At 43.7% G+C, this 26,301-nt stretch overlaps 1 protein-coding gene across 1 annotated transcript in view; it reads left to right on the top strand.

The window, feature by feature from the left end:
- IQGAP2 (IQ motif containing GTPase activating protein 2) overlaps positions 1-26,301 on the top strand; it is a 286,204-nt gene that overhangs the window by 22,200 nt on the left and 237,703 nt on the right. The window contains exon 2 of the mRNA XM_060143147.1: positions 24,057-24,156. Coding sequence (XP_059999130.1) covers positions 24,057-24,156 — 100 coding nt within the window. The remainder of the gene's footprint in view (positions 1-24,056; positions 24,157-26,301) is intronic.

A 26,301-nucleotide genomic window follows, 5' to 3' on the forward strand; every position in this document is an offset into this window, starting at 1 on the left:
CTAGGAAGAGAGAGTAACTTTCTCTAGTTTATATGTGAGGACAGGAGAGTGACAGTGATTTAAAGAGTATTTCAAGGTCCTAGTCCAGACCTCAATGTCTTTGCACTTGTCTTTATAGCAAGCAGTAATAGAATAATAAGATTTGGGATGAGAGAAGGGTCGCCCTCCTGAGTTAGGCAGGCAGACCTACGTTTACTGACATATTTATATAGTGCTCAATAACAAATCACCCCAAAACTTTGTAGAATAAAACCACCGCCATCTTATTATACTTACAGATTCTCTGAGCTGGGAATTCAGACAGGGAACAGTGGGGATGTCTTGTCTCAGCTCCATTTACTACACCAATCAATGAGCTTCAGTGAAAGTCTCAACCTTCTGGGGGCCAGAACAGTCTGGAAGTTTCTTCCTTCACATCTATGGTACCTGGGCTGGGATGACTTCAAGGCTGGACTCAGCACCTACAGGTAGACCCTCCTGGGAGTGGCTTGAGCTGCTCCCAGCATGGTGGCTGGCTTCCAAGAGGGAGGGTTCCATGAGATGGAGAGGAAACTGCGTGGACTTGTATAACCCAGAGTTGCAAGTCGGACAGCATCACTTCTGCCTGCCTCTATTGGTCAAAGCCGTTGCGAGCCTGCCCAGATTCAAGGGGATGGAACACAGACCCCACCTCTTAATTGAAGAAATCAGAATGTGTAGCCAATTAAAAACCACATAAACTATTTAGCCAGCTCTACACCATGGCACTGATTTAATAGAAAATTAACTTCAGTAGGAGTCAGCAAATCTGTATTAAAAAATGGGTTCATTGTAAATGAGAAAAAAAAGATGAGCTGTGTATATTGTGAAGAATTAATGAAAATAAGTGAAGTGAGTAGAAAAATTGAAATTAACCTAAGTACCTGGCAATTGGGGAGTGGCTTAAATAAACTAAAAACTATTTGTATTAGGAATACTGTGAAGCTTTTAAAAAGAACAAGGTAGCTCTCTATGGACTGACATGGGAATATGTCCATCTATTAAGTGAAAATTATTTACAGAAAAACATGTATTCAATGATCCATTGATATTTTAATATAACATATATATATATATATGTAAAAATCTAGGAAACAATCTTACAGGAATTGCACCAAACTGTTAATGGGGGTTTCTAATGGGGATGAGAGTAGGACTTAGTTGGGTGTTAGCAGGAAGGAGAACTCACTTGTTACTCTCTATAATTCTATGATGTTTAAATTTTTAAATAAATATTCCTATATTCTTAGGGGTTGCTATGTGAGGTTTTAACTTTTAAGCTATATGAAAGTTAATTTGGTAAACATCTGTAAGCTGGGAGAGGGAATTGCTTTCTTCCTGGACCTGTTATACATCTTACCTTGCTTGTATTGATGTTTTATTATCTGAACAGCTACAGCAGGTGTGGTATTTGCACAAGTGGGCACTAGTCTGCTTAGCATGCACTTACTAGAGAGGTTTGAGAAAACCAGTCTTTTCACTGTTGATTTGTTTTGCTTTGTTTCTTTTCTTTTGACTGAGAAGTCTCCTCGGTTACTGCACAGTTCCTGAAATGTGTAGTGATTCCAAGTGACCTTTGTATAATGACTTTAGTAGAAATTAAGAGTAGACATACTCATGTTGGGTTGAAACATTTAAGCTTCTATTATCTACAAAATGGAATTAACCATATTCATATAATCAAATTGGGGAAATTCAGTAGCGTTAGAAAAGATTGATGGCTTTAATGGGATTTAAACCCATCTGTATCTGAGCCAATATTCTGAGATGGGTGTTTTTGGAGCATCACACACCTCTCAAGCTAATAGAACGAGGATGGAGAGCCAGGTCTATATTTTAAGGGGATAAGCCCTCTACTAATTTCCTGTGTTGTACAGCAACCCAGTCATACCTCAACAATGGTATTATTTCAAATAGTATCATAATGAGAGCTAGTAAGGGTGACTTACCCTGTGCCGTTGACTGAGCTGTGCTCTGGCCTGGCAGTGAATTACATGGATCCTTCCTGCCCTTACGGCGTTTACCACTGATAGAGACATCAAAGAAGTGATTAGGAGAGGATTGGCTCACAGCAGCTTTGTGAGGGACACTGGGCTGGGTGTTGACCCATCATGCTCGGTACCCTGGGAAGCAGACTGTTATGGCAGCCGTGTAGGCTCCCTTGCCCTCTGGCTTTGGGGAGATAAGTTAGGGTGCTTATTTGCTTTGCGCTCTCTCCTCCCCTAGGCTGTGGATTAGAGGTGGTGCCGGGTTCCTCTGCTGAAAGCCACAGTTCCTGTTGGGTGGCCCTTTCCTACTGCTGTTGTTGCAGCTAATTTCTTGCTACAATTACTCCCTCCTTTTTTTTTTTTTTTGCGGTACGCGGGCCTCTCACTGTTGTGGCCTCTCCCGTTGCGGAGCACAGGCTCCGGACGTGCAGGCTCAGCGGCCGTGGCTCACGGGCCCAGCCGCTCCGTGGCATGTGGGATCTTCCCGGACCGGGTCACGAACCCGCGTCCCCTGCATCAGCAGGCGGACTCTCAACCACTGCGCCACCAGGGAAGCCCTACTCCCTCCTCTTACCCCTTCATACACAGGGGCGGTGATGGCTCTCTGCTGTTGCTAGATCCCAGGTACCCTGCAGTCCTTGCTAGTTTCCTGTAACTTGTTCATGCCTTTGCAAATAATGTTTTTATTATACTGTTTTCAGCTACCTGTTTGAGTACCATGTTTTCCTTCCTGTAGCCTGACTAATTAGTTAACATCCCACTTTGCAAATGAGGAAGTTGGAGCTTAGAGATTAGTGACGATCAGAATCCAGTCTATTTTACGTCAAATCCTGATTCTTAAACTCAGTGCTTTACTGTTTGCCTACAGTGACTAGGAGATTCTCATTGTCATCCTCAAACTGAGGAGAAGCCTGAGGGGAAAAAAGTCTGTTAGATAAAACTATGGAGTTATGAGGTTAAAAATCTAACTCTTACACATTTAAATAAATGACATCTTTAGTTCATACTTTCTCCTTACTTTCCTTTGGAATTGCCATCAGAGTCATGTTCTCACCCAGGAAGGAAAAATAATTAATGGAAGCAATAAAACCTTCAATTTGCCACCTTATTTCTGTAGCTTGGCTCAAGTTGACTACCAGTTGTTTGCAAACATCTTTGAGGACCCAGTTTCAGGGTATTTCAAAGAAATATGTAGTTGAGTTGAAGGACGTTCCTAAAGAGGCATCTAAAAATGTGCCCAGTAATGACAGCCGAGCTGGAATGAACATAGAGCTTCTCAGGTGGTTGTTTTGAAGGACAGAGTATTGATTCTGTGTGTGATCCCTTGACCCACAAATACCAGAACGTAATCATGTTACCTGAGTCTCATCTCGGTGTGTCCTGACTCTGTATTCATTTCCTTGACCTGCAGAGGACCTCGAGGCTGACTAGGATGACCAGGCTCAAGGGCAAGCCCCCCCTTATCGCCTTAAACCAGAGCTGTCTTTGAGGCAACACAGCCTGATGGTTAAGAGCTGGGTCCTCGAGCCAGACTCATTGGTGCCAATCCAAGCTCCACAAGTGACCACTCTGTGCCTTGATTTTCTCACTGATGAGTGGAAATGGTAGTACCTACCTCCCACAGCTCTTGTGAGGATTAAATTCTGTGAAGGGCTTAGGAGAATGTCTAGCACAATTATATGAGCTCAGTCGTGGTTAGTATGTTTTTATCACTGTGATCATCTTATTCAGTCTGGAACTCTCACTGATTTCTTCCTCCCTTTGTGTAATCATTCTTCTGCAGGTCCTGTCTGGTACATTTCAGTAAACTTGTTTTTTCCTGGAAAGAATACAGAAATTAATTCCCTGAATTGCCTACTTTTGACAGGGTTGTGTCCAAGTCATGGAATATGAGGAAAAGACCCAAAGGAGGAAGAAGGGATTAAAAACCTGGTGGGAAAGGGAGCATTCTGGGAAGAGAAAGTACCACTCTAAGAATGCCACTTCTTACAAAGCCAGTACTTGGGACCCGGTGGGTCTCAGATGCATGTTTGGGTTGGTTTCTACTGGTTCGGTTGTTAACTAACCAGGTACCCTTTGCCCTTCAGTCACTACCTTTTGTGCCTCTGTGGCTTCACTTGCAAAGTGTGGTTAATACTCGTTGCTTCCCTACCTTCTGGTTAACTTCGTGGACCGAACTGTTTCAGACAGATGCAGCTGAACTGTTGCATCCGTCTTGCACCTCACTAAAAGAAAGCAAGAGTGAGAATCCCCTGCGTGCCAGAAAGACGGAGGGCGTTCAGAGCCTGAGGGTTGAGTAGGAGTTGCCTCAGGGTGGTACACGTGGAGTGAAGTTCACGCCTAGGAGAAGTAGGGAGATGGTACCCAGCTCTCCCTGCATTAACGCCAGGAATCCGGAAGAGCGGTTCTACCCATGAAATAGGGAGTAGAAAAACCCTACCCATTGGCTAGGGAATGGCCAGGGGAGGAAGGGAAGGAAATGGCAAAAAACTGGGCCCCAAAGCCTGCATTACTCATAGATGAGGTTGTTGAATTCTTATCTGTGTGATCTGAGCCCCTCCGGTTGAGCCATGAACACAAAGTCGTCTAAAGCCAGTGGAGAAGATTAAGGGAGCTATAAAAGGGATTGGACTATAAGGGATTGATGATAGATCTACTCTGTTTCTCAAATTTTCTCTAGGGGCTGTTGTTAATTGTCTTCATCCCACCCTTCTGGTGAAAATAAAAACCTATGGTATGATTTATTAGAAGAAGTCTTTCTTAACATCCAACAGTCTGACCTCACTTCCTTGAATGAAAATGGTATAACAGTAAAACTGGGTTATAACATTTATAGTCTTTGTCATAATACAGACCTATGGATTGACTTAACCCCCTGAATAGCTCTAGTAGTGAGTAAGTAAACTGTGTGCGTGCTGTGTGTGTGTAATGGGGAGGGGAAGGAATGTGAATCCTTTCTCACACAAAGTAAACGGACCGAGTGGTGCAATTTTTGCATCACAGGGCAAGTCTGAGAACACACCTGGCCACTCGTGCTACCTTCACTTAAGATGAAGAGTTTTAACGTTGTGTGGAAACATCTCCCTACCCAAGTCACTACTGAACTGTAGCCCCTCTTTCTTCTTTCTCCTAAACTTAAAATCGTCTAACAACATGATTACAGGAATAAAGACCAAATTCATGCTACTTGAATCTAAAGAGACATACAATGGAAGATTAAATAAACCATGTCCTGGTTAAACTTTTTTTCTGGAAGGGGCTGTACAATGAGAGTGTCACCATTTATAGTGAGAAAATTTACACAAGTTAATAATTTCCAGAGTTTTAAATCATCTCGTTATAGAACCTCATTTCAGGATAATAGTTATATGACTGGAAGCAGAGGTTTCTGTGGTAAATGAACTTTAAAGTTCAGCTTTGTCCTATTGTATATATACGAGGGGACAGAACTGTATGTGGAAGAGCATGGGTTCTAGAACCACACACCTGAATCTGGCTTGCCTGGCCCCAGGGCCTTGGGCAAGTCCCCATCCAGCTCTCTGAGCCTTGTTTTCCTTCCATGTAAATTAGGTCATCTGCCTAGCAGAGTTATTGAGAAGATCAGCAACTACATGTCAGGCTACTAGCACAAAGCCTGGTAAATCACTGCAGGACACAGTATTCCATATCTGAAGTACACCCAGGGCTTTGTCATAGAGCACGTGATCAGCTGTAGACTTGATGGCTGGAGGTTTAGCACGTTGACTGGGCAAACTCTAGTTTTAGAAGATGCTTGTATAAAATTTTAATCCTTTCTTGACATGTTAAAAATTTTTTTTCAGGTCACTTTGATTTTTTTTCGCTTATATGTAGGTTTGTCAAATCTAGGTGTGGGATTGAATATAAAATTCACAAACAGATATAAACAAATGAGAAAGGAGGCTCTCTCTTACAGTAGACGACCTCAAAATATTGATAGCAGGAATAATGGAGTTAGAAAATCCTCAACAGATGCTAACATTGGTGGAGAAAGTTTTATGAGGAAAGGATATTTATCAGTACATAGTCACAAAGTGTCTCCCCCCAAATCGCTTACTTATTACAAAGGAAAAAACAGTAAGTGTTTAGTGGAGAAACCTGGCATACGTCATCTTCACCAAGTGATTGAAGGTAACATCACTCATATTGAGACAAACCAACATCACATGCCTCCTGATTTGAGGCTGTGCAAAGCGTACAACTTGTTTTGCTGTGTGTTTAAGTGCAAAAGGTGCATAACCTGAATTGAATCACGAGGAAACATCAGATGAATCTAAACTGGTGGACATTCTACAGGATAAATGGTCTGTAGTGCCCCCAAACATGAGATCAACAAACACAAGGGCTGATAACAGTTCCAGATTAAAGGAGGCTAGAGAGACATGGCAGCAAAACGCGTGGGACAAAGAGAAAGCTGTAAAGGACATTATTGGGACAGGTGGTGAGACTTGAATATAGACTGGGGATTGGATAGTAGTGTATCAATATTAAATTTCCTGATTCAGATAAGTGTACCAAGTTCATGTAATAGAATGCCCTTGTTCTTAAGAAGTATACACAAAATTAAATATACTGAGAAGGAAGGTAGAGAAGCTGTAGCCCTAGGCTAGAGGGATTCACGTTTGATATGACATCCTCAGCTCTCTGGTCTGCTTTACACTTGTCCCACTGTGTTGTTGGGAGAGGTGTGCAGAATGCTGACAGTAAGGAAAAGGCATTTTCCTTGAGCAGAGGTGAAATACTGCGTACATTGTGAATGTCTCATACTTCATTACCTTTGGATGGATGAGTAACAATGTGTGAAGAACTGGTGGGGGGGACTTCCCTGGTGGCACAGTGGTTAAGAATCCGCCTGCCAATGCAGGGGACACGGGTTCGAGCCCTGGTCTGGGAAGATCCCACATGCCACAGAGCAACTAAGCCCGTGCGCCACAACTACTGAGCCTGCGCTCTAGAGCCCGCGAGCCACAACTACTGAGCCTACGTGCCACAGCTACTGAAGCCCACGCACCTAGAGCCCGTGCTCCACAAGAGAAGCCACTGCAACGAGAAATCCACGCACCGCAAAGAAGAGTAGCCTCCGCTCGCCGCAACTAGAGAAAGCCCGTGTGCAGCAGTGAAGACCCAACACAGCCATAAATAAATAAATAAATAAATAAATAAATAAAAAGAACTGGTGGGCACTCTAGGAGCAGTGTTTGAGACCTGGATGTGATTGTTATTGACCTTATTAAGTACTTTATTTAGATCTTTATTTTTTTTTTAAACAACGTCAAAGTGGATAGAATTAGGACAAGAGCATTTTAAATTTTTGAAAGTTTTTTTTATAAATTAAACTAATCTTAAGCCATTAATACTGTTAAGGAGAAGACAGATTTTAAAGTACTCCTATTGGGCAGATAAGAAAGTAAAACCCAGGAGGATTAAGTGACTTGCTCAAGGTGGTTTCTCCCAGACCTTGAACCTTCATCCGTATGACCTCCTGGAAGTCGGTTCTTTCATACATCATCAGTTCTGTGTACTTTCTAGAAATAAAAGAAAGTATAAATACAAGACATACAAGAAAGAAAACATCTCTTCTCTGCTATAGTTTAGCAGTAGTTCTTGTCTTGAAAAGAAAATTAGACCAGAGAGATACCTTTTCTAATTTGAAACGCTTTGGTTCTATGAAACTGGTGGAAGAGGCTCAGTTCGATTCAAGATCTGTTTCTGGTGAGCCCTCTAGATAGTTCTGAATTCATCACTGTGAGGCCTAAGGGGTCCCGTGTCTTTAGGACTCTCCCAACGGTCTGTGACCAATAGGGTCTGCTGGTCTGTGCCTGTGTGAATTGATGGGTGAGTCCCCCGAGCCCAGCTGCCTGTCTTGCTGAGAAGCAGCTGAGCACTGCTTAAGGGTGAGGTGAGGGAGCTGGAATGCCAGCCTGTGTGTCTCAGCTCTGCTGCTTGCCAGCTGTGGACGCTGGGCAAGGATGATGATGATGACAATAATAACAGAACCCACCTCATAGGGCTGTGGATATTAAACGAGTTAACATCTGCAAAGAAGTGAGAACAGTGCCTGGCATATAGAAAGCGCTGTGTAAGCATTTGTTTTCAAATGTGATAAAATATACATAACGTAAATCTACCATTTTAACCATTTTTAAGTGTACAGTTCTGTTATTAAGCACATTCATATCGCTGTGCAGCCATTGCCACCACCCATCTCCAGACCTTTTTCAGCTTCCCATTCAGTGTGGGAAACACTGTCCCCATTCAACACTAGCTCTGCTTTCTCCCCTCTCTGCAGCCCCTGACAATCAGCTTTCTACTTCTCGTCTCTATGATTTTGGTACCTACTCTATCTACCTCTACTCTAGATACCTTGGCTCATGCCAAGTACTTATTAAGAACCAAAGAACTTTGGGGTTTGCATGCTGGAGTGTGTACAGAACAGGTTTGCTCAGTTTTATATAGTAAATTGGCGTAAACCTACCTTCCAAGAGCACTATACAGCTTGAATGTAGAACAGACTTGGAGCGTCCAGATGAAAACGAGATGTGGGAAACAAGATGGAATGAGAAAGTTCTGGTTTTCTCTTTGCCCAGCATTTTTTCCTCTTGACATGCTTCCCTACTTCGTGAGCACAATGACAGTGGGTGCTGTGCGCACCGACGCGTTAAGGGGGTCAGGTCATTGTGGATTACAGCGAGGGGTGGTGATACGGGGCTTAGCCAGACTCCAGCGCTGCGGGAATAGCGGGTGGAGGGCCTTGGACGAGATGCTTCCTGGGAATGACACCTCCCAGCTGGTTCTCAAAGCCACCTGCACACGTGCAGCCAAGCGTGAGCTGAGCTGGCGTCGACGCGGGGAGCCGTCCGGGGAGGCTGTCCTGCTGCCTGAGCCCTTTGCACTGTGACACCTGGCGCCTGCAGGGTACACATGGCACATCTGCCTGGAATGCTAGTTTTACTAAGTTTGGAGGCGGGGACTCCTTATATTTTAATACTGAACCACAGATCAGATGTGCAGTAGAATGCAATATGGATGATTTTTTTTTTTTTTTTTTTTGTGCGGTACGCGGGCCTCTCACTGCTGTGGCCTCTCCCGTTGCAGAGCACAGGCTCCGGACGTGCAGGCTCAGCGGCCATGGCTCACGGGCCCAGCCACTCCGCGGCATGTGGGATCTTCCCGGACCGGGGCACGAACCCGCGTCCCCTGCATCGGCAGACGGACTCCCAACCGCTGCGCCACCAGGGAAGCCCTGGATGATTCTTTTTAAGAGTGAATCTGAAATTAGACAATTCATGCTTATTGGGCTTTGAGCTGTGCCCCTACATACTTCTCTTCACCCCCAATTCTTTCTCTTTCTGTGTGTTTACTCTCTTCTGCATTTAGGGTTATTTTTCTACAGAAGAGCTCATTAAATATGCAGTGTGGGAAGCCTAGGTTTGTGTGGAGGTCAAGAGAGGGCTCAGAAGGGCGGGCTTGCCTCTCCTGCAAAGCTGTGTTCTCCACCTGTCAGCTGTGATCTGGGACACATGATTTAGCTGTCCCAAGTTTCCATTTCCACATCTGTAAAATGGGAATAATACCAGTGTCACAGGATCGCTGTGGGTTAAACAGAGTGATACTAGTGCCGGGAAAAACTGTGTCGTGGAAGCGCTCTGGTGGCCACGGAAATGTGGGTGTTTAGAAGCCAAAGCCTCACCAGCTGCTTCTCCCAGACCCTCTGCTTGTCCCTCTCCCAAGTCATTTGTGTAGCAAGGCTTCTATGTGCTCTGACTCTCAGGTTTCTTTCTTTTCTTTCTGGACCTCATCTCTCTGCCCTTCATCCACCCCCCCACCCCGCTCCCCTTTCAGATACCTCTTTTTCTTCCCAATGTGATATCAAGAGGGAGGGAAGGCTGGGTTAGGGGCGGGTCTGGAGCTGCCCAAGACCATTCCAAAGGAGCCCACCTCGGAGGGCAAACAACCATGTGGTGTGCTGCTTAAGGCTCTGACACGTGGAGGCATCAGGATGGCAGTGGATGGAGCCCTAGGAGAGGGCATGGGGCAGCAAAGATTTTGAAGAGCAGATCTAGGGCTGTTTCTTTTTTTAATTGAAGTATAGTTGATTTACAATGTTGTGTTAATTACTGCTGTATAGCAGAGTGATTCTATATATCACTATATATATTCTATATATCATATATATATTCTATATATCATATCCACACACACACACACACACACACACACACACACACACATTCTTTTCTTTAATATTCTTTTCCATTATGGTGTATCACAGGATATTGAATATAGCTCCCTGTGCTCTACAGAAGGTTCTTGTTGTGTATCCATTCTACATATAATAGCTTACATCTGCTAGCCCCTACCTCCCACTCCATCCCTCCCCCAACTCCCTCCCCCTTGGCAGCCACCAGTCTGTTCTCTATGTCTGTGATTCTGTTTCTGTTTCATGGATAGGTTCATTTGTGCCATATTTTAGATTCCACATATAAGTGATAGCATATGGTATTTGTCTTTCTCTGACTTACTTCACTTAGTATGATGATCTCTAGTTGCATCCATGTGGCTGCAAATGGCATTATTTCATTCTTTTTTTATGGCCGAGTAGTATTCCATTGTATATATGTATCACATCTTCTTCATCCATTCATCTGTCAGTGGACATTTAGGTTGTTACCATGACTTGCCTATTGTGAATAGTGCTGCTATGAACACAGGGGTGCATGTATCTTTTTGAATTATAGTTTTGTCTGGATATATGCCCAGGAGTGGGATTGCTGGATCATGTGGTAATTCTATTTTTAGTTTTCTGAGGAACCTCCATACTGTTTTCCACAGTGGCCGCACCAACTTACATTCCCACCAAGAGTGTAGGAGGGTTCCCTTCTCTCCACATAGGGCTGTTTCTTGAATCTCCATCCCCGCCTCCCATGGACGCAACTTTGGACATGTTCCAAGAAAAAACAGATCCTTGTTGACTCTGAATACTGATGAATGGTAAAATAAGGAACTTGGTTTGAGTATTTAAATTAATAATAAGTACAGTAATTTATGTCCCTGATTTAACAACTGATGCCAGATGCACTATATATGGAACTACATAGGAGATTGTGTGTGTTATCAGGTAGACGTGCCAGGTTAACTTTGTTGAAAGAGCTTTTATTAATAGACTCAAACTCTGCCCAGCTCTTTAAGATGACAGTCTTCCCACTGTCATCACACCACCTGTACTCCTTTCAACTACATGGCTCAGAAACAGCTATACAACGTCCTGGTTCCTCTCAAGAAGTTCAGAGGCTTGGAAGGGTGGGGAGGGGAGGAGTGGAGACTTGGAGGGCTGAGGAATGGGACAGGAGACAGAGCACAAAGGTGCACCTTGAAAGTGCACATGCAACTTCTTCATGCTTCTTGTCTTCTCTAGTTGTGTTTCCCACCCAACTTTCTCTCCCCTCCCTCAAAACCTGACTTCAAACTCAATCTAGAAAACTGGCTCTGAGTAATCCTATCATTGAATACTCTCTTCTCTTCCCCTTGGCTTTTCTGTCCTTTGTCCCGTCATTAGTTGGCCCTTTTTCCAAAGGTTTTCTAAAATTTTCCCCAATGTTACATGTTTTCTGTTAGATCGTAAACTGTTAAGGGCACAGACTCCTTTCTCCCGCCTCATCCCATCTCTTCCCCCCACCCCTGACGTGCGCTGTGACTATTTAACTGCTAGTTAGAGACTTTGCTACTTACCAAAAGAAGCACATTCTGTTGTTGTTGTATTTATTGGTTTTAATTATAAGCCACTTGGAAGGCATTTTAGGACTCTGCATCTCCATAATTGTCTGCCAGCATTTTGCACCTAACAGATCCATTGTATGAATAAGTTTCCATCCTCACTTGGCTTCATAAACGTGGATGTGTCTGCTGCTGCTCAGATGCTAGCAGGGCTCTCCTCTCTGGAGTAGAAACAATGGCTTAATTCTGAAAATGTATTCAGGTCTTCTAAGGAACTAGTGCCGATACCCAATTTGGCTTTTTCCTCTCATCTACATCGGACCAGTGGTGCAAGGGGATTTACATATAGTACCATGGTCCAGTCCCCAGGCAGAAAAGAAATGCCAGGGGAGATCAGTTATTCATCTAAGTCCGAAGCAGAAGAGCATGAATTATGTTTAAGGTGGCTGCTGTCCTGGCTGCTCTATAAAGTTTTTTGAGCTTTGGACTAAAGAATTCTAATTTCTAAAAATTTTGGTGTTTTTCATTGTGTTTATAAATGCATCCGTTTTTCTAAATTTGGGACCCTGTACTTTCTATGAGCAGTAGTTCTGCGTGTTAGAACAAAAAGCACACAAGCCAAAACCAAAATGTTTTCAGCTTTGTTGCCCAAGTGGGGTAAATTCTTTCCCACAAGAGAGCCGTTCCCAGAGTATTTTATCCACTTTCCAAGTAGTTTACAAAATCACAGTTTGTATACATTCTCTTCAGCCTGCAAACTCGATGTTTGCTTCACCCACTCTTGCCAGCTCAACTCCCTTCCCGCATCGGCCATTCCAGTTCCCCCTGCCGCTCCCTGTATCGTTGACCTAGAAGAATAAAAATATGTTTGCTCTAATGTAATAGGGTACCTCCAAAAGTTCACTAAAAGCTAAACAGAAGCCAGGAGTTGGTTTTAAATACAAACCAGCTCTGTAATCTATGAGCTCTGGGACCTTGAGCAAAACACTTACCGCATTTTAGCCTTGGTCAAGTGGAGGTAATAATACTTCTCCATCTATCTGATGGGGCTGTGGCAGTCATATGATCTAATTGATGTGGTAGCACTTTATAAATGTAGATGAATTCTATGAGGCCAAAAGCTGGTTGGAGTCCTGCTCTTTGATGTTGGTATCATCTGCAGCATTTTATGATTTCTCACGAATCCAGTATCCCACAAACCCTAAATGTGTGAGCTGACGCTGATTTTCATACTCTGTTTAAAAGCCAGAGACGCTTCTTGCTCATTAAAACTAGCCTAAAAAAAAAAAAAAAAAAAAAAAACTAGCCTAAACTGCTTTAGTCCAAAGTCAAGTTGAAATGAATTCTGTAGCCATGACTATATTGCCAACATACCTCCATTTGCATAGTATGATCCATCGGAGAGCTGAATTTTTGGCATGCTTTAAAAATTGACTGTCCTGGGCTTCCCTGGTGGCTCAGTGGTTAAGAATCCGCCTGCCAATACAGGGGACACGGGTTTGAGCCCTGGTCCGGGAAGATCCCACGTGCCACAGAGCAACTAAGTCCATGCGCCACAACTACTGAGCCTGCGCTCTAGAGCCCACGTGCCGCAACTACTGAGCCCATGTGCCACAACTACTGAAGCCCGTGCACCTAGAGCCTGTGCTCTGCAGCGAGAGAAGCCACCACAATGAGAAGACTGCACGCCGCAACGGAAGAGTAGCCCCACCTCGCCGCAACTAGAGAGAGCCCGCGCACAGCAACGAAGACCCAACGCAGCCAAAAATAAATAAATTTATTAAAAAAAAAAATTAACTGTCCTGAATCATGTGTTAATTCACACTCACTAACAAACAGCATATGCTTGCATTAATAGTACCCTTCTGTTCTACATCCTAGGCTTCTGAGTCTGTTTTACTAAAGCCCTCTTCTAAATACACGTTTAAAGTCAGCTCCTCATATACCCCTACAATAGTGGGATGCCTCCATGGTGTTTCCTTGTTAATTACACAAACTTGTCTTTATGGACATTGGCCCGGGGGTTGCCTTTCTGGTGCAGAGCCATGTGCAGTTTCCATGTCCACCATCTGAAGTCACAAAATGAGTTGGCTGCTCTCTGTTGGCTTCCTTTTTCTTCCCCCGTACCAGACTCTTCTTCATCCTGTTTGTCCTGTTGCCAAATTGTGCTCTTGTAAAGCATACCCGTAGTTTTCTTCTAGTTCAGACTTGTAAGCTTTCATGTCACATAGGTCTGCCGCAGCCCTCTGTTTGTTCTCCAGCTTAGGTCCTTTTCTGTTCATTCCCTTTCACTTACCTCTATCCCTACCTCTTCTCTCTCGTGAGCTTACCACACCTTCCAACAGAGTGTGGTGCCGTTAACCATCTTCCTCTCCGCTGTCTTTGAACTTCTGTGTGTGTGTGTGTGTGTGTGTTTTACACAATAAAACTGACTGAATATTCATCATAAATTTTAATGCCTGTGATTCTTTTTTTTGTTTGTTTTTTTTTTGCGGTATGCGGGACTCTCACTGTTGTGGCCTCTCCCATTGCGGAGCACAGGCTCCGGACGCGCAGGCTCAGCGGCCATGGCTCACGGGCCCAGCCGCTCCGCGGCATGTGGGATCTTCCCAGACCGGGGCACGAACCCGTGTCCCCTGCATCGGCAGGCGGACTCTCAACCACTGCGCCACCAGGGAAGCCCTGCCTCTGATTCTTTTCTAGAAGTTCAAATGGGTCAATTAGTTGCATGAAAGGTATCTTTCTCAATGAAACTGGCATTAAGGCTTATTCCTCATCATATTTTAAACATCTTTCTGTAACTGAACATAAAAACAAATTTAATCTTATTTCTGATATAATTACAGTAGTACACATCAGTGGTACAGAGCAGCGGTCCCCAACGTTTTTGGCATCAGGGACCAGTTTCATGGAAGACAGTTTTTCCACGGACGGGGCGGGGATGGGGGGGGTGGGTAGGGGCGCGGGGGATGGTTCAGACGATAATGCTAGCAATGGAGAGCAGCAGATGAAGCTTCGGTTGCTTGCCGGCCGCTCACCTCCTGCTGTGCGGCCTGGTTCATAACAGGCCGCAGACCGGTACTGGTGCACAGCCCAGGAGTTGGGGACCCCTGGTATAGATATTTGGAAAATGTGTAGGAATCAAAGTTAAGGAAAAAACTCCAGAGCCCTCCTTTTGGAAACAAGTGCTTTAACATTTTAGCATTTCCTTTTAGGCTTTTTTCCCCTTGATTAGAGTGCATATGATATACTCTTATATAATTATTATAGCAATATACACACACATGTATATATAAAATATGTATACGTGTGTGGAATTAAAATTGTGCTTTTTAAAATTTATATAGCTTCAAGTACATTCAATTTGCAAATTACATGGGACATAGATGCTAAAGCTGCTGAGTGATGGAAAAATTGAGTATAATCAGTTATCCTTGGAAAAACTAGCTGATTATCTATTGTCTTTACTATACATGTTTATAAGTTTTATATCTTATAACTAATTTAATAATTGATTATATTAGAATTTATTAAAATATATATGATTTTAAATATTTTTTTAAAATAATCATACAACAGCTTCATGAGGGTGGATGGCATTATTCCCATTTTTCAGATGAGGAAACTGAGTGTCTAGTTAACTCTTTTTTTAATATTTATTTATTTATTTATTTGGCCGCATTGGATCTTAGTTGCGGCACGCGGGCTTCTCTGTCTCTCTAGTTGTGGTGTTCAGGCTTAGTAGTTGTGGTGCACAGGCTCCGGAGTGCGTGGGCTCGGTAGTTGCAGCTCATGGGCTCTCTAGTTGTGACATGTAGGCTCTAGAGTGCAGGCTTAGTTGCCCCACAGCATGTGGGACCTTAGTTCCCCAACCAGGGATCGAACCCATGTGCCCTGCATTGGAAGGCAGATTCTTAACCACTGGACCACCAGGGAAGTACCTAGTTAACTCTTTCATAACTGAGTGTGACAGGGTTATAGGCACCCAAAACCACTGCTCTTTCGTCTCAGCGCCCCCTTCCCTTTTCTAAAAATCAGGTATCTGTCAGTTTAGGCAGAAATTCACCTTTGGAGGGAAAAGAGGAGTAAGTAGACTGGGGGAGGGTGCCTCAGATAAAACATGGTAAATTTTCTCAAATGTGTTCTCAGCATTTATTGATCATATGACTTTGCGTATGACGTGATGTATCATGTAAGTAGCATCATTTCGTTTTTTGTTTTGATCTTGTTTCAACTCTTGCATTCCTGATACAGTCTAACTTGGCAGTACTGAATATTATCTTAATATTTTTTCCTTCATTGGACTACATTTGAGGTTTCTGCATCTCTAAGAAATAAGCCTGTAATTTTACTGTCTATACTTTCTCAAGATAATAGCACTAACTGATGTGGTTTCCAGTAGGAAAAATAAAGTCACATAAATCTATCTGCTGATTAATGAGATATCAGTAATACCATTAATAACACCCTCAGAAGAGCCTAATGGCCGCAGGGCCAGTCATCAAACATTTACATGCAGGGAGGCAGCGGGACTTGGGGAGAGTAGAAAGATCAGAACTTTGGAATCAGAGTTCTTTCAGATCCCAATTCTGCCACTGAATTGTCGTTAAGACCTTAGAATTACCTAAACCTAAATGACCGAACCTCTCTGAGTTTTTTTCCCACCAGAAAAGGGGAGATTCAAATTCCTGTCTTAAAGGGGGATAAGCGATAATATATGTAAAGTATCTGGCACGTAGTAAGTGATCATTATGTGTTAATCCTTTCTGTCTGCTACTTTTCACGCACGTATCGCAAAGTGGTCACGTGAATGAGAGAAAGACAACATAGGCATCTGAAACGCAGAGAAGGCTCACAACCAAGAGGCTGTTTTGTTTTCTTGCTCTTACCTTTGAACTATTTGTGATTTATTATTTCTTTTCTCCTAATAGTCAAGGAAAAATTAGGCCAAGCTGCCCTATTCTATTGTCTTCTAAGACTCGTAGCTTTGTGGCAATACCCTCTGATATTCTGGGTTATTTGGAGTGGTTTGAGGGGACAGGGACAGGGTATTACCAGTGACTTGCTACTTCTTGAGAACAGCCCGGGAACTGTCATTACGTAACCTGCTAAGTCTGTTTAACAGTTGTAAAATAGCATCATTCCCATGAAGTATTAAAGTTTAGGTAAACATCTATGTCCTTAAAATATTCATTATCTGTAGAAAACAGGGAGGATCATTTTAGGACTGGTTGTAAATACTTTGGAGCATTTCTGCACTGAGCATCTTAAGCACAAAAAGTTCCTATCCAAGTGAGATGAGTTGAACTTCTTTCCCTTCCTTTAAAAATAGTAGAAGCTCATCCAGACTAAAGGTTTTTATAATTCCTTCTGTAATTTTAACTCTTGGGGTTAAAAAGTCTTAAATTGGCCTTGGAAACTTGACACTCCATTCTTCCTTACTGAGATCTGTGTGGGGATGACAAAGTGTGTAGGAGCAGGCGGTGAGCAAATGGAATTCTCCCTGTGCCGACTTGGTAGCAAAAGAGATGGTTTTTGTCCCCAAAATGTTTTTTTGCAATTATAATTGACTACAGAATTCCAAATCTGAGAATCATTGCTTTAAATTCTTCTCCCAAATTGAGCAAAGTTCCAGACAGACCCCTCCCTCCCATCCCAGACTTCAGGTTGGCCTACCTTTGTATATAGGCCTTAACATCTTCATGGTCTGCTTTGAGTTTCCAGATTATTAAAAAAAAAAAAAAAAGACATTCTTTTTCGCATTTTCACAGTGGCCCCAAATTTATTTTACCCCCATGTGTGAGATGTAGAAGTGAGGTCCTGTTCTGAAAAGGTGTCCTGGGTTTTGAGATCCAGCCTTGTTAGAAACAGATGGCATCTTAGGTGCTCAAGTATGATCACATTCTTGGGGGGAAAAGTTTGGGACCTTTTGTATCAAAGTGGGATCAAATAACTCTTTTTCATATGTGGATCTTAAAGCTATGTACATTTAAATCATGTTTGCAGAAAGGGGTAACCTTTTCACAAAGCCTGAAATGGTTCTTGTTTTTCTGAGTAATTACGACAAAGAAGCTATCTAACTCTTCTGGGCCTTAATAACCTCACTTGAAAAAGGGCATTGGTAGCCAATCAGAGACCCTAATGCTTGTAAGGAAGCTGTGTAGTTTGTTGGTTACCCTTCTTTCCCCACCTAGGAAATTCTCCTTCTAATGCTGAACTTGAAGATTTAGGGCTTTAGAGGAGGATGGCCACAGTCCCTTAATGCCACATGTAACCTGAATATCCTCTGAAGTTGTGTGTTGATTTATAACTCTGGAGAGTTCTTAGAAATGTATGCTGGGGGAGAAGTTCCAGGAAAGGTGTGGAGGACAGGCTTCAAATTCAGTTCTCCTTCCCTTGGGATCGGGACAGTATGGCTGTATTACCATCAGGGCTTGGAATTAGTTGGACTAAATTTAGGAAGGACATAGCATCTCTGCCCGTCAAGCACAAAGCTGAACATGCCAATCAGCAGACTTTACTGAGCACCTACTATTTACCAGGCACTTCGTAGGGATGTGGAGATGGGTGAGCTGTGAGCCCATGCACTCAGTGTCTTATAATTTCCATGGCTTGAAGAAACCTTCAGTGTCTCTAACAGGTGGAATGACAGTCTCTATTGTTGTTTCATATTCTTTAGGGTGCCTGGGAATACGTTTCGGGTTGCTAAGGACTTCAACCCCAGGTTTGCCTCCTTTTCAAAAGAAAGTTCAGTTTAGGGAAGTTTGATCATGTGGTCCTTTAAGGCTTAAGATTAAGTAGCTGCGAAATGCTTCAGGAAGCTGGTAGGAAGCCAGACTATATCACGGGTCAGTTTACTGAGTATCAGCTTACTGGAAATCTTGGACTTGGGGTTCTCTCATTTTTTGTATCCTACCCCTGTAACCGGCCCCAGTTTTAGGGTTTCGGAATCAGTTCTCTTCCATGGGGTATACGTCTCTGGTAACCATAAGTTCTGAGAGGGAGGAGATACCCATTTAGGTGTGAAGGCAGTCTGAACTCTTAAAAGATGGTTCAGTACATGTTTGAATTGAATGACCTACCTGAGGATATTCAGGGTTCCTTACAGAAATTTTGAGTTACACAAAACAACAATGTGTCCATACAATGCTAAACTATGGCACGTTTCTATGAATTGATGATTCATATTATATTCTTAACCTGCTTTTTCTTAAATAATACCGTTTTGTAAAATGGAGATTCCCAACCCTGGTTTTGTGATGCTTGCCAACCGTCCCTCCAGTGTATCCCTACTTATGTAAGCATCCTGTAAGTATGCCAATGTTTTAGTTGTTTAACTCTAATAAAAACTTCATGAGGGACTTAGTGTGTCATACTTGTCACTTGTGTCCAGTCCCTAGAACAGACTGGCACAAAGCAGCCACTGTAATATTTGTTGAGCAAATGAATAAATTTTAATACGAAGGAGATGGTGGCCTTGGTGTCCTCGTGCGAAGGGAGCAAGTAGAGTAGCTGAAGTGAACAAGTGACCACGCCAACTCCTTCATGAATAAGGTACGTCTTGGGCTATTTTCCCGGTGGATTTTGTGGGTGTCCTTTGAAAAATGATCTCCTTAGGTCCCTTCTGTCTCTAACCTTATAGTTCTATTTCAAAACCTTTTCTACAGACTCATTCTGTTCCTTAAACCTCTGAATAAACCCTATAATGCAATTGCCACAGAATGTGATTGCTGTACCATCTTTTAGCCAATGTCAGCTAACATAACAAAAAGTGTTTTGTGAGTTGCTAATACTTCAGGAAGTTGTTCTCCACAACGAACGTCCTCGTGTTTCTTAGGGTTCAAGGCAGCAAGTAAAGATGAAGTTCAGAGGAGGTCTCAGTTAATCAGTTTGCTTTAAAATAAAAGCAACTTGGGCTTCTCTGGTGGCGCAGTGGTTGAGAGTCTGCCTGCAGCCTGTGCAGGGAAGTGTGCTGCACACCGTGAGGACACAGATATGTCTTCTAGGAGTTGACTGTTAAACGAAGCAGTATAGGAGTTACTGGTACCAAACGCAGGTATGTGTGCCCCACGCACAGTGAGGCCAGACAAACCGAAACGTAAACATGGGAGTTTGGAGCAGAGAAAGGTTTATTGCAGGACCAAGCAAGGAAAACAGGTGGCTCGTGCTCACAACCCCCAAACTCTCTGATGGTTTTCGGGGAGAAGTTCTTACAGGCAGAATTTGGGGTGAGGGCTGCAGAGTGTGTGGCTGTCTTCTTCTTCTGGTGATGAGGTAACAGGGCGGTGCTCTAGGAATCTTGTGCTCAGCCTGAAGTTACCATCCTCCACCTGGGTGGGGGCCTTAGTTCCTGTAGAAGAACTCAAAGATATATATGTTTTTTAATTTATTTATTTTATTTATTTATTGTTTCTGGCTGTGTTGGGTCTCTGTTGCTGCATGCAGGCTTTCTCTAGTTGCGGCGAGCGGGGGCTACTCTTGGTTGCGGTGCGTGGGCTTCTCATTGCGGTGGCTTCTCTTGTTGTGGAGCACAGCCTCTAGGCATGAGGGCTTCAGTAGTTGTGGCACGTGGGCTCAGTAGTTGTGGCTCGCAGACTGTAGAGTGGAGCTCAGTGAACTCAAAGATATTGTTATATATGTTCCTTGAGGAGGAACCGGCACCCTGCCCATCGCTGCACTATAGTTTCTTGACTGCTCCTTCTTTGTTTCTGCATGCCTTCCCTTCCCTGATTAGTAACTGTTTGAGTCTGTCCTTTAGTACTCAGGGAAGGTCTAGGAGGCTAAAATTTTTTTCCTGCAAACAAGAAACAGGGGACCCGGAAAGGATTTGTACCCGGGAGGCTCCCACAGGGTCCTGTCCGGTTTCAGTGCCAGGAGAGAGGACAGTGTGAACAGGAATAGTCAGGGGAGACTTTGGGAAGGAAGTGGCCCTTGACTGAGCCTTAAAGATAGGTAGAGGGGCTTCCCTGGTGGCACAGTAGTTAAGAATCTGCCTACCAATGCAGGGGACACGGATTCAAGCCCTAGTCCGGGAAGATCCCACATGCCACGGAGCAACTAAGCCCGCAAGCCACAACTACTGAGCTCACATGCCACAACTACTGAAGCCTGCGCGCCTAGAGCCCGTGCTCCGCAACAGGAGAGGCCACCACGATGAGAAGCCTGCGCACCGCAACGAAGAGTAGCTCCCGCTCGCCGCAACTAGAGAAAGCCCGCACGCAACCAATGCAGCCAAAAATAAGTAAATTAATTAAATAAATAAATTTATTAAAAAAACAAGACAGAATTCCATCGGCTATGGGCAAAACGTTGCAGTGGCAATATAAAACTTTGTGGGGAGAGTGTGTTTTAATTCAAACGTTAAGTCAGATCTTCTCTTTGGACAGGGTGATGTCAGAGTTTGAGAGCCCCCAGCAGCCCTGGGCTGGTAGGATGCTGCATGGCTTGTGGAGGCAGTTGGGGGGCAGAGGCCTGGGGGCCAGCGCTGCTGGTGCTTCCGCCTCCTACTGGGTAGGCTGGTTGAGGCTGGAAGGAAGCAGCAGCCAGGAAGGAAGGTGGCAGTGAGAGTGACCCCACCTTTACCTCTGAGGAGGACAAAATGACCAAGTGGACTCCGACTGAGAGTTTTCAATTGCTTTCAAGCTTTAACATGCCGAAGGTACCATAAAATGGAAATATTCTGTCAGAAATGGGAGGCGGTCTTTAGACTGAAATTAAAATGAGAAGCTGGTAGTCATGGGGGGTCCTGGGGATTAACTGTTAGGAACAATGGAGATGGAGGATGAGCTGGTGCTACGCGGGCATGCCGGGAATCTCCTAAGAAAACCCAGAATGAGAAGAATTTCAAAGTATATTCATGGCAGGATGATGGTTAGCGCACTTACTAAAGATTCCCTGGAAGAGAATTGTTGAGCAAATATTTGAGTGCCCTCTCCGTGCAAAAGATGAAGCAAAAGAGTCATTTCCTCTAAACAATCCCCAGTCTGGAGAGCGAGATGTGACCCAGTTACAGTGGGGGCTTCCACGATGAGTGATATAATAGAAATGTGGACCCAGGTGCTGAGGACTGGGGATGGTTTCTGATTTCGAGATCCACAGAAGTTTGCTCAAGAAGATACAGAGGTGTCACACTCAGGCGGGACAGTGGCTTTCTAGACAGAGAGGTGGTGGAGAGCAGAAGAACTCAAACATAAAAGGGAGTGGTTTGGGCCTGGAATCTGGTGCTGCCAGGAAGGGTGGCTGAACTGGCAGGCTTCAGATAGGGGAGGGGAGAGAACGTGTTTTCTTCCTGAACTTTGTTCTATAAGAAGTGGGGATCCATCGAAGGTTTGGAGAGGAAGAATGGCATCAGTAGGACTGTATGTTAGAAAGATGCTTCTGGGGACAGTGAGGAGAATGGGTGGAGGAGGGGTGGCAACTGGGGGGCTGTTTGAGGGCCGTTGCAAGAGCCCAGGGGAGAGATGTCAGAGGCCTGGGGTCTCCAAGTGGAGGTGCAGAGGAGGGTTGTTCGAGAGCTTCGGTACGTTTCCTAAATCTGAAAGCTCTCTTCTAAAGTTAAATCAGATTCAATTTTGTTAAAAAAGATGCTTTTGACAAATACAGATCTTTGTTGAGCCCTCTTCGTGTCATTGGTGTGGGCTGAGGTCTCCCCATTTTAAGGAATGGAGCCACAAGGAAACTTGGGAGTCGTCGGACGGGGCGGGAATCGGGAAAGGATAGTGATCCGTGTAGAAATTCCTGCTCCTTTGGCCCTGCTTTTGTTGTATACCAGCCTGTCCTAGTGCTCTTCCAGCCTCTCCTGCTGCTTCTTTTTCTTCCTCCCCCATAAACAAAGACATTTCCCAGAGTTCTGTACTTGCTTTTTCCATCCCATCCAAATACTTCTAGCTCTAATGTTTCTGCTCTTCACTTGGGCAAATGGCCTCTCAGCCTGTTTGCTCAGAGGGTAAAGTGGGATAGATTATGCACCTGCCTCAGAGAGAGTTGTAAGACTTGAATGAAACACTGCATAGAAAACGCTGCCTAACCCTTGAAGGAAAGTAAGTGCTCAATAAATAAGCATCTAGTACATATTTCCATGCTTACGGTATTCCGTCATTTTTTATATTGACGTAAATTTAATCTTTCTTTTGAGTTCTTTGAAGGTTTGGTATTATTTTTCGATCTTAAGTGTCGAGCACTGTACTTGCCCAGTAAGAGTTCAAAATGTGATCTTACTTCCTTTTGTCTGCCAGATTGATATTTCAGATTCCTCTTCAGTAGGGCATGGGGTTGGCCTTTCCTAGGGATGGATGGATGACCTTCACATCCTTTTCTCCTCTGCTTGGGACCAGGGGTCCCATTTATGGAACGGCTGACTGGCGCTGGCAGCTGGGGAACAAAAGAGCAAACACGGACGGTCCTGCCCCTCGTGACCACAGCCTTGCTGCCGGCACACATTGTCTTCGTTAGATGAGTAATCTAACAAACGAGAAACCACATTCATTTTACAACCATCAGAATGAAAGTTCAGGACTGAACAGGAAAAGGGGGTCCTTTTCATGAGAGAGGAGTGTTGTCGTGTAAATAGGCAGCTAAGAGTTGGCTGATGTGACTGTTGGCGGCTGTGGGGTACTGTTGAGCCCGCAGGCAGAGGAAATGCAATCAGGAAACGGGGAAGCTGTGCTCTCTACAGAAAAGCAAGGCTGAAGCGTGGCAGTTTATAAACTAGGCTTGTGTTGGAATAAAGGGTGTGGGCTCGGAGACTCTGCTCACTGGCTGTCTCCATGGCTTTTTTCCTTAGGATACCTGTTGACCAGGGAAAGTTAGCCTTGTAGACCAAGAGATAAACGAGGGAGGGATTTTAGTGACTTTGTCATCTGTAAAGTAGGAGTTGGGTTGGATGAGAAACCTTAATTCCCTCTAGTGTTAAAACACAGGTCCTTGTAGATTCTTTGTTCAACCCCAGAATTTCTAGGATGGTCCAAGCTGAGCCATTGGACCAATTCTACAAGCTTGTTGAGCGAAGTTGTTGCTGGTAGGCCGTCCTCTAATTGACTTGAGGATGTCTAAATCCTGTGGCATCATGTCTGTGAAATCTGATTGCTATTCTCCTGCTATTATTTAATGTCAACTTATACTTCAGTATTGCATTTTCTGCTAGAAATAATACAATATTGTCAAGTCCAACAGCAAATCTCTTTCTGCACTTGATGTTTCAATACCCCCATCTCTCATTATTCAGTGTTGAGCTGCATATGCGTCTTTCCTAGCTGGTCGTCTCATTATTTGATGAACACTGCCCTTATCAAGTCATGTGATGTTATCCTCTATTTCTAGCTATTGTGGACGATGAAAGACTCTCAGCAGAGGAGATGGATGAGAGGAGGCGGCAGAATATCGCGTATGAATATTTGTGCCACCTGGAGGAAGCCAAAAGGTAAGATTCAAACTTAGTCTATTTGCGTACCTTCTCTTGGAGATGAGCTTTGGGGTACTGTATTTTTAATAACTCATCTGCAGCCTTTTTGGTAGTAAGGTAATGGGAGAAGAACCACCTGGGTTTTGTAAATGGCAGAACTGAGAAAAAGTTGCTACCACAGCCATGGTCAAGGCACTAGGGAGGCAACTGTTCCTTTTTCTTCCTTAGAGCCTCCTAGGAAATCTCTAGGCAAATTGCAGATTATTTCAGAATTTCTCATCTCTCTGGCATGGATGTGGGGAAGCAGCAGAGACTTAAATCAACTTCCTTTTCCTCCAGAGCCTCCTCATATCTTTTCCCCAACTCTACCCCAATGATTATAATTATTACTACTCTTATTAATTAATGTATAATTATATATCCCTATATACCCAGTAGAAAAATAGCATTTCAGACTGAAGTCCATCGTTCACTAAGCTGGAGAGTAGGTTTATGACAGCAATCTCCTTTTTAACCCATGGGTGTGTGACCACTTAGGATATGTTGTCTCTAAAATCACACTGACTCTTTTAGACTTTTTAGATTACAAGTCAATGTTGGGTTCTCCAAGGAGAAAGTGAAGATAAAGTATTTGCACTTAGGCCTCGGTATCAGGGGAATCAGAACTTTGTCCTTTGCTGGGTGCATAATGCAGTGCCCATATGCCATGGGTTAGATTCTGATTTAATGCTTTGTGCTGTGATCAAGCAACAGTATTGTTTCATGGACAGATATGTTCCAGCTCTCTCATCTCTGTAGAAAATAAACATTGAGTTAATGGTCATTGGTGTTAATTATCTCTGATCACTGATAAATAGCTACCTACAGAGCTAGAAGAATGAGGTTTCTAATCACTGTTTTGTAGAAGAACATTCAGTGACACATGCACTAATTTGGCCTCAAAATTGCTTAAAAGGGGGTTTTCCAAGGTTGTTTAATGTTTTAACAGAGCCGTGTAGCTCTAAGCTCTAAAGGCTCAGGTTTTAAGGTTATTTAATGTGTCTGGAAGTTGACAGTTAGGTTGCAAGTCACTGAAGACTCACTGTCAGTCTAAGATTATTAAAAACATGCTTTTAGTCAAATTGTGGCTAAAGTTAGATAGGGAGAGGGATTCACAGACATTCAAAATAAACATGCTGGACTTCCCTGGTGGTGCAGTGGTTGGGAATCCACCTGCCAATGCAGGAGACACGGGTTCCAGCCCTAGTCCGGGAAGATCCCACATGCCGTGGAGCAACTAAGCCCGTGCACCGCAACTACTGAGCCTGTGCTCTAGAGCCCACGAGCCACAACTACTGAGCCCACTGCCACAACTGTTAAGCCCGCGCACCTAGACCCCGTGCTCCACAAGAGAAGCCACCGCGGTGAGAAGCCTGCGCACCGCAACGAAGAGTGGCCCCCGCTTGCCACAACTAGAGAAAGCCCGCGCACAGCAACAAAGACCCAATGCAGCCAAAAATAAATAAGTAAATAAATAAATAAATTATTTTTAAAAAAGACAAAGTTTAAAGAAAAAATCAACGTAACAATTAGTCCAAGTTCTTTGAAGAAAGCTTCCTTAGGAATAGTTTTGTTGAAAGAATAGATTGTAAAATACACAGCTTTTCCTCTAGGATGGTTTTCATAAATTTATCTTACAAGGAGAGATTAGATGTAATATGTATTTATGAATCTTTTATTAATATCTGAACACTTATTATGACTTTCAGGGAAGCTGTTTTTTTTTTTTTTTTTTTTTTGCGATACGCGGGCCTCTCACTTTTGTGGCCTCTCCCGTTGTGGAGTGCAGGCTCTGGATGCGCAGGCTCAGCGGTCACGGCTCACGGGCCTAGCCACTCCGCAGCAATGTGGGATCTTCCCGGACCGGGGCACGAACCCGCGTCCCCCGCATCGGCAGGCGGACTCTCAACCACTGCGCTACCAGGGAAGCCTAGGGAAGCTGTTTTTTGGTTATGGAGTATGTAAAAATTATGTGGCTATTAAAAGATATGTTTGCTATGATTTCAGAAAGCATAGTGTACAGAATTCGATGGTCCTGAACTCAGGAAATAAATGAAGGGGTGAGTTAGTATTCAAAAAGTTATTTATTTGAAAGGGTTTATTGCCTGATCCTTTTACAGTGTT

Source organism: Lagenorhynchus albirostris, chromosome 3, assembly GCF_949774975.1.
Source record: "Lagenorhynchus albirostris chromosome 3, mLagAlb1.1, whole genome shotgun sequence".
NCBI classification, from domain to species: Eukaryota; Metazoa; Chordata; class Mammalia; order Artiodactyla; family Delphinidae; genus Lagenorhynchus; species Lagenorhynchus albirostris.